Genomic DNA, 15,607 nt, shown 5'->3' on the forward strand with positions numbered 1-15,607 from the left:
CGCAGCCACATATTAATCTTATATTAAATCTTTGAGGGGAAGGACTTGGGTCATAAAGCAGAACCACTCAGAATTTAATACAACAAATTGATATGCTTCTCAATGTTTATTGATGTTGACTCTGACCTCAAAGAACTATGCCAATTTCTCTTGAAATGATGTACTACAAAGATGAACTATGTCATAAGGCTACTTTGAGGTATTTTCTGTTACAAACAGCTAAAGGTTGAAGTAGTTGTGTGCGTGTGTGTGTGTGAGAGAGAGAGATGTGGGGGGTGGCAATAGATAGCACTATTTGAATGACACTTCCTACCCATGGGTTCTTGAATTCAACCAACCATTGGTCAAAAATATTTGGAAAAAAAATTCCTGAAAGTAAAACTTGAATTTGCTTGTATAAAGTATGAGCAATCTAGAAGGGATCTGAAGTATATGGGAGAATGTACATAGATTATATAAGGAACACTGGGCATTTTCAGACTTTGGTATCCACAGGGGTCGTGGAACCAACCAACAAAGATGCCAAGGGGTAACTGTAATGGCAAATAACTGAGAACACTTATGCCAGAAACTGGAATATAAAAGTGAAGTCCTGGGGCCATACATTGCCTGGCTCTGATTTAGCTGAAGGCTGAGACAATACAGGTATTAAAATGAAGAATGTATGTATACATACAATCTATGTATACTATAATACTAGGAAGTATTAGTGCAATCAAATAAAATGTCATCCTTATGATCCCCTGAAGTGGTGCAGTGGTTAAAAAAACTGGCCTGCAGTGGAGGAGATGAGGGTTCAATCCCTAGGTCAGGAAGATCCCCTAGAGAAGGAAATGGCTCCACACTCCAGTCTTCTCGCCTGGAGAATTCCATGGGCAGAGGGCTACAGTCCATGGGGTTGCAGAGTCAGCCAGCACTTAGTGAATAAACAACAATAATTAGGACCAGCACTCTGAACACATAATGAGCTTCTCAAATCTTATTTTTTTAACATTTTGTTGGAGAAATACAGTGCTTTCTCTGTTACTAAGTTATCAATATTTCCATGTATGATTATTACAGACAAAAAAATGAATGAGTAACCAGAACACTAACAGATTAAAAATGTACACCAAAATGGCGCAATATTTACCAGGAGTAGCCAAGCACTCTAACAATTACCTTTATGAAGATTACTGACAAAATAACAATAGCAATCAAATATATGAAACTATGTAACTATTTAAACTCCTAACAAAGGCTTTTATGATACTATTAGCAGTAACACTGCAACTCCCATAAAATATGACTTAATATCACCCTGATAAGAGTTTAAGTACATATAGCCATTGTTATGTGAAAAACATATTTTCAATATGTCACAAGCCAACAGGATATAATTACCACACCTACTTCAGACTATTAGCTATTTCATTGAAACCTGAAGAAATAATATTTATGTGGCCATTGAGATTCACTATGATTGATGCGATCTTTTGTGTTATTCCCTTTATAGTCACTCACATTTGTTAAAAAATAACAAGGAAAAATGAAAGGGGAAATGTGTGTTTTTGTTTTGCAACAAAGCTTTTCAGATGGTGACTAACCTCTTCCTTTGAAGACAAAAAAGCCTCTGTAACTAATGTACATACAAATATGTTCTTTACTATGTGCATTAAGCAAAGAAAGGAAAGAAAAAGAGGGGGAGAGGGGAGCTGAAGGACTGAAGCCAGAATTCAAAGCAACGTGGGCAAGATTGAGTCCATGAAAGCTGTCTGGAAAGTTGTTATTCTTATTCTCAATTTCTTACAGCTCATCTGCTCTCAAGGAAGAAAACTCGTAGTTTCTTTAAAACCATACCCGCAACAGATCTTACTTGAAAGGAAACATAGCGAGTGATTTGGCATGAATGGGTGTATTACCAATTTTCCAGCATCACTACTGAATATTTATGTCGTGACGAATGATGACACTGGTGAAATATTTTAACACGAAGCCTTGCCTTGTAAATCGTCTGAATGATGTTGTGTCAAAACAACACCTACCATAAATCAGAGGTTTTAGGACCAGTATTTCTTGTTCTAACACGCTACCTGCTCAGCAGAATCACTTGTGCGAACAGGCATAGATTAATGTGCGCTAAGCAGAGCCATCTTACCGCCTAACTTATAGAGCTATAATTTAACAGGCCTATTATCGTCAAGGTAATTTTGACAGTGCTGAAATATTATCCTTGTTAAGAATATGCATTTAGCACAAACCTCAGTGGTCATTTGCACTGAATAAACAGACATGGATCCCTACAATTATTCTTCTTTTCTACCAATGACTCTTTTTCCTAGCAAGGCAGCAGTCCGTTGACAACTGAGTTTATAAATACTATAGCAAGATAGTTACTCTCAGTAGTACAAAAAGCTCAGCACGTTGCTTTCAATTTACTTTCCACTACTTCATGAGTTCATCAGCAACTTGAAGAGGAGGCTAATGAGTCCCTTTCCAGATTTAAGAAACAGCAATCATTCAAATCTCGACCACCCCTCCTCCTCCTTGTCCCAAACTAAATTCCTCGTTCTTGGTATTTTACATGGGTGAAATTTACACAGCCTCATCTCCCACGCAGTCAAGTAGGAAATATTAATACTTAGGGCAATTCCAGATTTTTCATTATGGAAGATAAAAGAATATGTCTTCTCTTAAACTATAGTACTGCTGCTGCTGCTGCTGCTGCTGCTAAGTTGCTTCAGTCATGTCCGACTCCGTGTGACCCCACAGATGGCAGCCCACTAGGCTCCTCTGTCCCTGGGATTCTCCAGGGAATACTGGAGTGGGTTGCCATTTCCTTCTCCAGTGCATGAAAGTGAAAAGTGAAAGTGAAGTTGCTCAGTCGTGCTCGACTCTTCGAGACCCCATGGACTGCAGCCTACCAGGCTCCTCTGTCCATGGGATTTTCCAGGAAAGAGTACTGCAGTGGGTTGCCATTGCCTTCTCCAAAACTGTAGTACTACCAGAAGAATAAAAATAACAAAAGAAATTAGTAAATTTTTTACAGTGCATTAGCTCTAACTTAACTTGATCTATTAAAAAAAGAGATATAAATTTGTAGTTCTTAAACACTGAATAACGAACACACACACACACAGAGCACAAAAATCAGTCATGTGAAACAAACATACCAGCCACAACCCAGCTGCCTGCATTTTCCTCAGAGAAGATACACATCTACTCACACCGTGGCTCAGTATCTTAAAGCCAAATTAGCCAATTGAAAGGAAATCAACAAATACTTATCTGGAATCCATTACACGCAAAGCTCTAAGCCAAGTGTTTTGCCATAATAATTAGGCAGGAACAAACAGGACAACTATCTTCTCATCTTGTCTCCAAATCAAAGCGTGAAACTTTAGACACTTGATAAAGATAAAATGTTTCTACGAACTCTGACTGCGTGGATGACAAGTGCTTGATCATAATATCTTCCAAAGCTCATGTTCGACTCGGGTCCTACAACTGATCATATTCTACTCTTTAGGAATGAAAATAAAATCCAGTAAACATGTCAGCAGTGGCCTATTTCAGTTACTAGGGTAAACCATATAAATTAAGAAATCCAAATACCATCTTTGAATTGCTAGTTATTTAAGGACAGCAAAAGAGTTTAATGTTTCAGACATAACGAACCTCAACAATGCTTTAAAAACTAACACTACAGAATACAGAGCCTCAGGCCATAAAAATAAAATTTCCAAGAAAGCTTTAGTATAAGAACAACCAGATTTTGCAGCAAGGTGCCCCTTACAGTACATCCCTGAAATAATGTAGATCATGCTGCCCTCTTGTGCCCGATGTAGAAAATAAAACAAATTTCGTCCTCACAAGGGAAACAAAATCTGGGTTTCTAACAGAAATCATCTCTGAATTTCTAAATGACTTACTGTTGACTTGCGATTTGTGTTACCCGAGTATGAAGATCTGATGCAAGTGAAAGTTGACTTCAGAGACAGAAGACAAAAGGTTGGCTAGGAAGATGTGGACATGACAAACAGCACACGAACCCGGCCCACATGCCCAAAAGGTACTAGTCAAACCCAGCTGCAATCAAAACATCCAAGAGATGTCTGCTCTGGCTCCTGAAAACTTGTAGCTCTTTATTAAACACACAAAGGAAGTGGGACTTCCCTGGGGGCCAAGTGGTTAAGAACCCACCTTCCAATGCAGGGGGGCGTGGCTTCGATGCCTGATCAGGGAACTAAGATCCCACATGCCACGTGGTGCAGCAAAAAAATATTTATAAATAAGTACACATTAAAAATAAATAAATACAATCCATTCATTAAAAATACGTCTCAGAAAAAACTTAATGAGGTTTCCTTGGTGGTCCAGAGATTAAGAGTCCGCCTTGCAATGCAGGGGACACTGGTTTGATCCCTGGTCCAGGAAGATCCCACATGCCTCAGAGCAACCAAGCCGTGGGCTGCGACTCGTGAGCCCAGGCTTAATAGTCTATGCTCCACAACAACAGAAGCCACTGCAAAAAGAAGCCTGTGCAACACAAGGAAGAGGAGCCCCCACAAGCCGTAACTAGAGAAAGCCCACAAGCAGTAACAAAGACCCAGCACAGCCAAAAAAAATAACTAAATAAATAGAATTAGTTTTTTTTAAAAATTAAGAACTAAATAACTCAACATGTAATACCATTACCGAGGGGTGTCCCAGGTGGTACCAGAAGACTTAGGAGAAGTAGGTTTTGATCCCTGGGTCAGGGGAATCCCCTGGAGAAGAGCATGACAACCAACTCCAGTATTCCTGCCTGGAGAATCCCATGAACATGGGAGCCTGGCGGGTTACAATTCATAGGGTTGCACAGAGTTGGACAGGACTGAAGCAACTTAGCCCTAACACACCATTACCAAAATACATCAAAGGAAGAAAGTGAAACAGAGAGATGGGTGAGATAACGGGAGGTAAAAGGAAGAGAAAAGGAAAAAATGAAACCTAGTTTTGCCATTCTAAGGCCACACACAGATTATAAAACACCAGTAGGCAATGAAGCATCACATTATATGAACAAAGTAAAGCACGTGCATCAAAACACAGGTTCAAAATAGAGAGTAGCCACAGGAGCACTGCTGGAATGTTAAACTGTACGCAGAAAAACCATGCACTTTCTAGGCTGACGCTTCCTTCATAGAATATGATAAATACAATGAAAGTAAGGGAACTTGCAAATTTGGTAGAGCAATTGGTGTTTTCAGCAACTTCCCATGGAACCCTGGTTCTTAGCACAACCAGTGCAGTTACAACCAGTTACTCCCCCAGTGTCTAACAAAATTCATGAAGATCTGGGATGAAGCATCAGAATGGAAACAGAACATTTAGAGTGGGTCCACCAATGAATGAATGTGTAAGGCCTTGTGACCATCCAGTTCAGGGTCACTGAGAACCCACTGGCACAAGTGGGCTTGGAGACAAGTAGAAACAAGGGAACTCTGGTGAGATGAGTGCAAATCCAGTCAGACTGGGGAAGGTGCAGACCCGATGGGCCTGTGTTTCCCAACTTCACCATCCCAAGCCCAAAGTCCTTCCTTTCATTACTTTTCTAACTCTGGGAGGTTGTCAGGATCCTGAAATCATAGGAAATGTGCTGACCCCCTACAATATCCTGGAGAGAGACACCCTTCATGATCACTACATGCTACAGGGAAAACAGACTCTGGAAATCAAATCACCCACAATTTTATGCTGGGAACTTTGTTGAATTAAACCCAGATATTTAAGGTAACTTAGAAGTTGAAGGACTTCCTGGCAGTCCAGGGGTTGAAACTTCATCTTCCAACACAAGGGTTGTGGGTTTGATCCCAGATTAGGGAGCCAAGATCCCACATGCCAAGAAAAAAAATCAACACAGAAGCAAAAAGTTGAGCAAGTCAGTCTCTCAGCTGTAGAAGGGGATTTTTAAAAAAATATTATAACTATTAGGATACACATAATCAATAATCTCAACTATGAGGTATAATTCTTACACATTACTTGCTTTTCCAAAGAAGAACAAGATAAAACAAGTATTAAAAGTACAAAAAATGAATACAAATTTAAAAGTCATCACTTAAAATTTTTCATTAAAAAAAAGTTTTACTCTATTAACAAAAGAGTAAATAAATAAACTGTGGCTCCTAATTTGGGCAAGGCAGGCCTGTCTTTGGAGTACTTTTTGGGCTTCTATTTTCTTGAAGGAATCAGGTCCTATTAATAGTCACAGGACAGGGAGACAAGATACACCCTAGTGTGCCGGCTGCAGTAAGATGAGTGATTTTGAAGATTTACGCTTGGGCCCAAATCCCGAAATAATTAATTAACCAGCATATGGAGAAGCCTACAGGGGTTGTTGATGCTTCCAACGTTATGACTGTATTTTTCACATTAACTGAAAAGTGGAACACCACCACAACCATAACAGCACGGACCCCTCCAATTAGTTTGTGTCCACAGCTTTATAATAAGATGAGATCTGTATGGGCCCCTGCAACTTACCATCCTGTGCTCCACCCAGTGCTTGGATGAAACACGTGCTGGATAAATGTACACAAGATGCTGCACGAAGAGCCTCATTTAATCCTCACACAGTGATATAGGAAGGGCAGCAGTTATTCCCATTTCACAGGAGACGAAGTGCCCACATAGCATGTGGTCATTGACTCGAAGAGTCATAAGGCCCTGACTTCGATCTAAATGCTGTGAATATACTCACCTGCTGAATTCTAACAGTATCGACATTCTGGCAAGTGTGGGAATAGCACCCCACTTTCCAAATAAAACTGAGATGCAGAGTAAACAACACATAAGTATTAATTAAAATTTGACCATTAGTAACTAGCACCATGATTGAACCCAGGCAGTTGGCTCCACAGACCACACTTCAAAACCAAGACAGACAACATCCTGCCTTGAGATCTGCCTGCCCAATAGATCTACCTTGCATTGGCCTTGGTCACATGGCTAGCTGATGGCCAGGCCAAGGCTACTTCTGTCCTCCCTGCAGCCCACCTCCCTGCCTCAATAGGTCCTGTCAATCATCACCTGCAAAAACAAAGTTACCCCGGGCCTCAGCACAAGTGTAGTCAACTAGACAGCGTGGACACATCCACTGATGAACTTCATGGAAACATAGCTCAGGAGGCTACATTCTGAAGTAAGACAGATTGAAGGCCTCAAGGTGGAGTAAGCAAACACTGGGAAACCTCCCAGGACACTCATACTGAGAAACTTACTACTGAGCATCCACCTGCTACGTATGTACCACAAAGTCTCTTACGTGTTACCAAAACTCCACTATAAGCTATACAGTTGTTTTATTTGAAGAGGATATCTACATTAAATTCATCTTGGATGTTAATTAATTATTCATTACCATTTTAGATAGATCTCATACTCAGGGCACAAGCCAAAGGGATCCTAGATATGCATGGGCAATGAAAGAAAAAAACCACATAGCTGGTCTTGAGTAGAGATTCAGTGTAACAAGGTTTGAATAGAGACCTACCTAAAGTATGTAACACAGCCTACGTTTTAGCAACAAGCACAAAATATGTAAATATGTTTGCATTAAATGTAGAGAGGTTCATTTGCCACACAAATCAGCTCTTGAATCATTCTGCAAAGTAAGCATACATTTATATTTCCACACTCATACAAAATTGGAATAAAATTATATTCAGATATACCCTGGTGGAAGAAAAATATCAGTAAAGTTTTTTGCACAAAATGGATCGATAGGCACAGAGATTTTCTCCCAAGCAATTCAAATATCAAAAGTAATCAGGCATTGGCAGGGAATGGATACATGTACACATGTGGCTGAATTCCTTCACTGCTCACCTGAAAGTATCACAACACTGTTAATTGGCTATATCCCAATACAAAATGTTTTTGATGTTAAAAAAAATAAAATTAAAAACAGTAATCAGGCATTAAGTACGATAACAAGACATATTTACAAGTTCCTTCACTATTCACTTGAAATCATCACAACATTGTTAATTGGCTATTTCCCAATACAAAATGTTTTTGGTATTAAAAAGAATTAAATTTTAAAAAAAGGAATCAGGCGTTAATTAAGTACGATAACAGGACACACTTACTGAAAAGTCTGGTGTCTGACCTACCTATTGGATTTCTATCGAAGAACAATACCGGAGCTCTCAAAATGGACTCGAACATTTGATTGTGCAAAGTTTGTGAAGAACTAACAAGGACAAAGAATACCAAGAGAGATCTGACGATGCCAAACAGGACAGTGGATGCAGTTAACCCTGAAATAAAGAAACATCATTAAGCCCAAGATCTCTGCCTTTGATACAAGAATGCTAAGCCATGCCAAGCAGCTTATAAAGATATTCCTTATCCCATCAAGTATCTGGATTCTAGAAGAGTTTAAGTCATTCACGACAGACATTTTAAAAAGAAGAAAACAAAATACACTGTTTTCCTCTCATTAAATATCAACTTCATGAGGGGGAAGGAAATGAAGTGTAAAACAAAATTTCATTCCAGTATTTTCTAATTCAATTATAAGTTTCAATAAAACTCAGAAAAATTTTTAAAAGTTGTTGGTCTTCCCTTCACATTTCAATTGTTAATAATTACAATGTCTCATAATCTAAAACGATGAAAGGCTTTGGTATCGGCATGTTAATGAATAGGAAACACAAGAAATGATTTACTATCATGTCCTTATAGACAAACCCAAGTAGCTTTAAAGAGTATAAAAATACCACATAAATCTGCAAGCAAAAAATCTAACTGAACTGTAGGAAAATACAAATTATAAATGTAAATGAACATCAGCATTTAAATTACATTTTGTTAATGACAGAAATGAGTACCACTGTGCATATAAAAAGTAGAATACCCTCCCAACATTTTTTGAATTCACAATGCTAAACAGAGAGGGGATAACTTCTGTAATAAATATTCCATTAAGTACTTTATTCCCTTCTGATGAGACACTTAAATTCTGAAATTTAAATTTCAGTATTTAAATTCTGAAAGCTATTCAAATTTCTGGGTTCCATCAACAGGCATTTGCCTTAGACCACCATCCTATATGAATATGTAACATAAACCCACCCTTCCTCCTTCAAGCCCCCATAGTCCAATTCAGAAGGTAAATAGCTAATGGATTTAGAGTTCTTAGCAAGAGATCAACAAAATACATAGAAAATTTCAATGAGTTATCTTACAAAGATAACTCACTCTATCTTTGCAGAAAGCTTGTATATTTCCTGTGCGAATATTTAAAATTTTAGATGAGGATTTCCTCTTAAAAGTATGCAATGCCACGTATATTCTAGGCACTGGTGTGAAAACAAAGAGCTGTGTTGATATTAGTAGGCAAGCCAGATGTTAAATTAATCACACAGTTATGGACATAATAACACTGTGATCTCAGGAAAGGAGGAGAAGGAACCCTAATGCCCAGACACTGGATTTCTCCTGCTTAGCTTCTGCCTTAAGAAATTAGTAAAGCCCAAGAGATGAGCAGTGTGGCGAAGGAGAGTTTGCACACCTGCGAGGCAGTAATGCTTTTATTTGGGACCCTGGCTGCCAGAGGATTTCAACCAAGGTCAATAAAAGCCAAGTTTCATTCAGAAAGAATTGGAACAATCTGAACCATAAGGTGGGGATCTGTTTCTAATCCCCTCACACATCCATAAAATAATATAAGATTTAGCTAAAGCAACCTATTAGAATAGACAATAGTCACATATTTCCAGTGGCTGATTTTCTCAATATGCAATGCTGGTTTAACTTCCAAAATCCAGTACAGAGCAAATTAAGAGTCTTCATTCAACCTCTTTTCTTCTAGCAGATTTTTAAAATAATTATTCTAATTAATTCACAGAATAAATGCGGCTGGCTCAGAAACTTAATCTGTTAAGACATTACTGAATTACTCCTGGAAGCCCTAGTTGCTCACATGGGCTCATTGTAAGCGACTCAGACTCTCGGATAATAGACCAGATGACTCAACTTTACCTGAGTAAATTCCTAAGTACCAGTTCAGATCGAGCTTCTCGGTTACATTTCCTTGTCCATTAACAGTGACATTTAGGGCACTCTGTTGATTGGCCCTAGGGAACAGGGAAGAAAAAAAGATTACACGATAGATACAATTAGGTAAATATTAAAAAAAAAATCATCCTTGATTTGTGAAGTCACACGCGTCAGTCATGTCCGACTCTGCGACCCTATGGACTGTAGCCTACCAGGCTCCTCCCTCCATGGGATTCTCCAGGCAAGAGTACTGGAGTGGTTTGCCATTTCCTTCTCCAGGGGATCTTCCGACCCAGGGATCGAACCTGGGTCTCCCGCATTCCAGGCAAATCCTTGATTTAGGAGACATGATTTATGCTGCAAAATGTTTCCCAGCTCACAGGGCCCTTTGTTTCTCTACTGTAAAAAAAATTTCAATTTGAATCACGACTTTCAGCTCTCTGAACTGTCTGTGAGGAAGCTGCTAAGGATCACAGGAGTTCACACGCCACCAGCAGGATCTTTACTTTTTCTTCAGGGAAACTACGAGAGGGTCAGTCAGAAGAGAGGGTCAGTCAGAAGAGGAGGCTGAACAAGCCCGCCTCCCCCACCGACTCTGTGGAAAGGTGAGGTTCATGCAGATTTCACAGCACTTTGGGTCAGACCAGAAATCACTTACCAGTATGAAAGCCACCAATCCTGCAGGATGTAGGAAACCTGGAGCAGGAAACAACAGTCACTCACACACTGACATCACTGAGCTTCACACCCCGCTCACTAGGATGGGGGACGGAAAGGCTCCAGAACACGGAGACAGTCCTTCCAGCTCAGGTCTGTGCCAAGCCCCACACCCCAGATGACCAAAGGTCAGAGGAGGGCATGCTACATTTTAATATCTCTAAAAGACGCTGTTTATTTCTAGAACCTCTCTGTCATGTACACATACCACCACAAAGCTTCACTTATTTTGCTATGCACATATGATACTTTTCAATGCAAATTCCAGTGGACTTCAAAACACAGTGTTTATATACATGTCAGGATTTTTCATAGGATAAAAGCTTGATAGGTACTGTGATAGCTAGTTTTCTGTGTTATTTTGGCCATACCAGTCTCCACTGATTCAACAAAACACTACTCCAGATGTTACTGTGAAGGTATTTTGTGGGTGTGGTTCACATCCATCATTAGAACTTACAGGAGATCACCCTCAACACTGTGGTGGCCTCATCCAGTCGGACGAAGGTCTTAAGAGCAAACCCTGAGGCTTCTTGGAGGAGGAAGAAATTCTGCCTCAAGACAACAGGTTCAGCTCCTGCCTGAGGTTCCAGCCTGCAGGCCTGCCTTTCTGATTTCAGAATCACTCAGATCCCACAACCTCATGAGCCAGTTATTTGAAAGAAATCTCTTAATTCACATATTAAAAAACAATAATAATACAGTAAGGTAAACACAGTATAAGTAGTATTAAAAATATCAACATTAGGACACAAATCAAAATAAAAATTGTTCCTTTGCAGCTTATTTTATTTTTGTTTAATCAAATAAACAAGAGGGTTTTTTTCCATGGAAAAAATAAAAATAAAAATCCTTACTTACCTGAGCTGCAAGGTTTACTAGAATGAGGAAAATGATGATAAACCAGTGAGCACCGGCTGTGAAGTAATTCTTATAAGCCTTAAAACCAACTTTTCCTTCCGAACGGGACTCCTCAGTTAGGGTAACCTGTATATTTTCGGTCTTGGAAGGAAAGGCAGAGAGAGACAAAAATTTAAATAATGAACCCTAAATCAACAATAACCTCCACTCCAAAGCTGCAGTGAAATAGACACAACTCATATGCTGGTAGGAGGGCAAGATCCTACAGAGAGAGAAGAATGTGGAAACTCTGAGCCAAACCATGTATGCATTTACCCGGCCATGCCAATTCTAGAAATCTATCAGAAATAAGGAAATGTCATCTGCAAAATGTTACTCATTTTAAGGTGCCTTTGCTTAAATAAACAGCATGATTAACTGCACACATACAAAGTACCTGATTAAAGCATAAACGTAGATGCTTTCTCCAAAATAATACACGAAATGATATATAACCAAAGTATCCATGTAATTTATTTGTGCCCCTCAGTGACGACAGAGTGGTTCCTGAATGTGGAAGTTGAGGGACTAATCTGAATACTCATCAGAATCATCCCAGAATCCCGGGTATGGACAATGAGAGTCTGGACACTGAGAAAACTGCTAGATGATTTTAAAGGAGACCTAGTGCATTTGTCCATTTTTGTCTATAGGATTTAGAATATATTACACAGTCACATGGGCCAAAGGTTTGCTGCCTACTGTATATGCGAGATGACAACATATGGTTCCACATCTTGAAAAATAAGAAAGGAAGATGGGAACACATTCCAAAGTGTCTGCTGTGTGTTGGGTGCTTTGCACCTTGGTGACAGAGGTGTCCTGTCACAGACCATCTGATGCTGAAGCAAAACAATACCATCAGTCACCTGCAATGTCAGAATATTCCAACACAAAGCAAAAGCAGCTGATTTAATGGAAGTCATAGCAGGCTAGGAATAAGGGATTCTTCAAATTAACCATCTGGATGAATAAGGGAAGCCGGGGTCCACCAGAGCACATACAATTAACTATGGTAACAAGAGTTCCACTGTCAATACCACATACATCGTGCAAGTCATAGCAGTACAACCAGGACTTGTCTCCATCCTACGCCAAAAGGAGAAGCCGAATCAGGCTGGCTCCCCGCATGCTGTTTTAGTTCTACCAATTTCATGGAACAAGGCCGTGGAAATTTGGTGTCTTCTTTGGAACACCGAGATGTCATAAACAGAGCAGACTGAAGGTCCATGAGGCCACCAAGAGCGACAGACCCGCGCATGCTGCAGGACGAGAAACTCACGTCTTGGCCCTCTGGAGTGGCCTCTTTCAAGGAGGGTCTGGAAGACTGTTGAGACCAAACCGAAGACTCGGAAAAGGTGCGGTTCCTCAGGGTAGGACTTCCTGGAACCGGAGATGGTTCAGCCTCCTCATTCTCCTTCTTTAAAAGGGAACCAAAATCTATCCCGGATTTCAGGAACTCAGTGTAAGTCCCCTTTTGCACCATTTGGCCCTAAAACAGCAATAAAGAATTTGAGAGTTTGTTAAGGTGTCTAATCATTTATGATATCTATCTTCTTTGTGAATTGTACCTTCTATCATTAAAAATATTCATCTTTGTTTCATTTCAAACAAATAATTAAAAAAAAATTTGAGGCGAATGGATTTTCATTTGATAATACTAACCAATTGTGCATACATGCATGTTATACATGCTAAAGCACTTTAATCGTGTCCAACTCTTTGCTACCCTATGAACTGTATAGCCTGCCAGGCTCCTCTGTCCATGGGATTCTCCAGGCAAGAATACTGGAGTGGGCTGCTGTTTCCTCCTCCAGGGGATCTTTCCCACCCAGGAATCAAACCTGCATCTCTTATGTCTCCTGCATTGGAAGGCAGGTTCTTTACGACTAGCGCCACCTAGGAAGCTAATGGTAAACACTAATCAAGAGAAGTAAACTGATATTAAATCATGATGTTTGTAAGAAAATGATCTTGAGGTCTGAATTTCTGGTGGACAAATCTAGTTCAGTTCAACTAGAACAGAAGTGAGCACTGTGCTCTCTGCCAAACCCTGTGTAAGGTTTGGGGACGAGAAAGAAATGTGTGCTCATGTGTTAAAGAAATAACAGTTTGGTGGGAGGATCAGCACAATCTCTTAAGACAACATGGAAAGTTAGAGAAGCCTCATGAGACAAGCAGAAATTTTTAAAAAGTCCACTAGGGAGGATATTCCGTAAAAGAAATTTGTTGACACAGAGGTGGGCACTGGCATACCTGTGTAGGTAAGGGTCATTAGACAAGTCTTTGCTGACCACTGCCACAGTACCACATGTCTGACTAGGACAGGGCCTGAAGAAACTGACCCTGCACAGAGAACCCAAGAGATATGACTTCATAGTCTTTAACACCTCCCCACAAACTCAGGAAGTTCTCAACTGAAAATTCAGTATTCCCCCGGAAAAACTACCTCAGCAAGGAGGTCATAAGACCGGGATGCTCTAATGCCTCGGTATGCCACAATCAAAAACCTAAGCCAGAAGCAAAGCACTTAAATCCGAGGATAACATAGGCACAACCCATCACCAGCGGCTGGTCTTCCCCAAATTAGGCAACTGCTTAAGCTACAGCCAGTCGACTCATCTTCTTCGAAAACTGTGCGACACATCATTGCAGCGTCCCTCATTTACAAAGTTACATAAAATAAGCTGCAGAAGATTTCTACTTTTTCACCATATGAAACAAGACTCAGCTGATTCACTCAGTGGTGAACAAAATATGAGGAAAAATCCCAGGATGCAAACGAAACAAAGAAGACAGCTCTGGTCAAGGCAAGTCAGGTAGCCCCGCATGCTGGCTAGGACGCCCCTCTCCAGGAGAAACCCAGTGAAGCCTTTGGGGACCATTTGATACTGCAGAACAAGGAAATGATTGAGGATATGCTGTACATCTTGTCCTCACCTGGGAGACAAGTGCATTTACCTTATTTAAGGAAAGTTGCATACAACGTTCTACTTAGTAAGATGCACTCAGAAACCACTAGTGGCACAAAGACAGCAATGTTACTCAACAACCAAGTATTAACCATTCCAGGGGGCAGCCGTCCCTGCTCTGCTGTGAGGGAGGAACCAGAACAACTGCAAGGATGGTCCCCAACTCATCCAGGTGTGCTCACCAGGAGACAACTGGTCATTCTGACAGTACTGAGTTGGCCAGAAAGTTCACTTGGTGAGTGAGCATATTCTTCAATAAAGTTCTTGGTGACAATGGAAAGTAAGTCTTTTCTTGTTGCTTAAAATTGATCAAACTTTTTGGCCAACTCAATACTAAACCTGAGGTTGTCTTCTCAAAACAAGCCCCACGTAGGCAGGGCCTTATTCTCCTTCTGCACAGGCTCCCACACGTATCAGACACAGAAAGAGATATGGGTCGTAAGAAGAAGAAGGCAAAAAACTGAAAGCTAAGAGGGCTTTGTCACAAATCCAAGCAGACTGCCCTGCAGGGCAGCCTGGCCTTCAACACACCACTGTGTTAGCAATTCCAGAGACTTCTAGAAATTACTTACATCTTTTAATATCAGAATCTGACTTGCAGCTTTTAGGTACTGCAACTGATGAGTCACTAAGATTCTGATCTTCTCGTGCAAGGCTTGACAAATACACCTACAGATGGAAAAGGGACAGTATGCAAACACACATTAGTGGAAGTCAGCCAAACTGCAAGCATACATTTTGAAAACACAATGAGACAAAGACAAGACAGCAAAGACGTGTAGTTCAAATACCAATATGAATAAAAATACAAATTAAATAGAAATTGATGAATTCAGCTAGGACCTCAAATTATTCAGCATCAAGTCTGAATCAAGCTCCACTAAAAAAAAGAAAAATTCTAAAAACCAGTCTAGCGAAACATGCATCCGCTGCTGTTTTTCCTAAAACTGATCCTAATTATTTACATATTTCATGATGAAAAACAATGG

General features: G+C 40.1%; 1 protein-coding gene across 3 annotated transcripts in view; it reads right to left on the bottom strand.

The window, feature by feature from the left end:
• The window catches only part of ABCC4 (ATP binding cassette subfamily C member 4 (PEL blood group)), a 185,073-nt gene that overhangs the window by 80,473 nt on the left and 88,993 nt on the right, over positions 1 to 15,607 (bottom strand). For all 3 annotated transcript variants that reach the window (XM_070380662.1, XM_005909234.3, XM_070380663.1), the window contains 6 exons: positions 15,191 to 15,287; positions 12,929 to 13,138; positions 11,608 to 11,748; positions 10,688 to 10,725; positions 10,012 to 10,106; positions 8,139 to 8,285 (listed from right to left, as the gene is read on the bottom strand). In XM_070380662.1, the coding sequence (XP_070236763.1) occupies positions 8,139 to 8,285; positions 10,012 to 10,106; positions 10,688 to 10,725; positions 11,608 to 11,748; positions 12,929 to 13,138; positions 15,191 to 15,287 (728 nt within the window). The remainder of the gene's footprint in view (positions 1 to 8,138; positions 8,286 to 10,011; positions 10,107 to 10,687; positions 10,726 to 11,607; positions 11,749 to 12,928; positions 13,139 to 15,190; positions 15,288 to 15,607) is intronic.

This window comes from Bos mutus, chromosome 12, assembly GCF_027580195.1.
Source record: "Bos mutus isolate GX-2022 chromosome 12, NWIPB_WYAK_1.1, whole genome shotgun sequence".
Classification (NCBI taxonomy): domain Eukaryota; kingdom Metazoa; phylum Chordata; class Mammalia; order Artiodactyla; family Bovidae; genus Bos; species Bos mutus.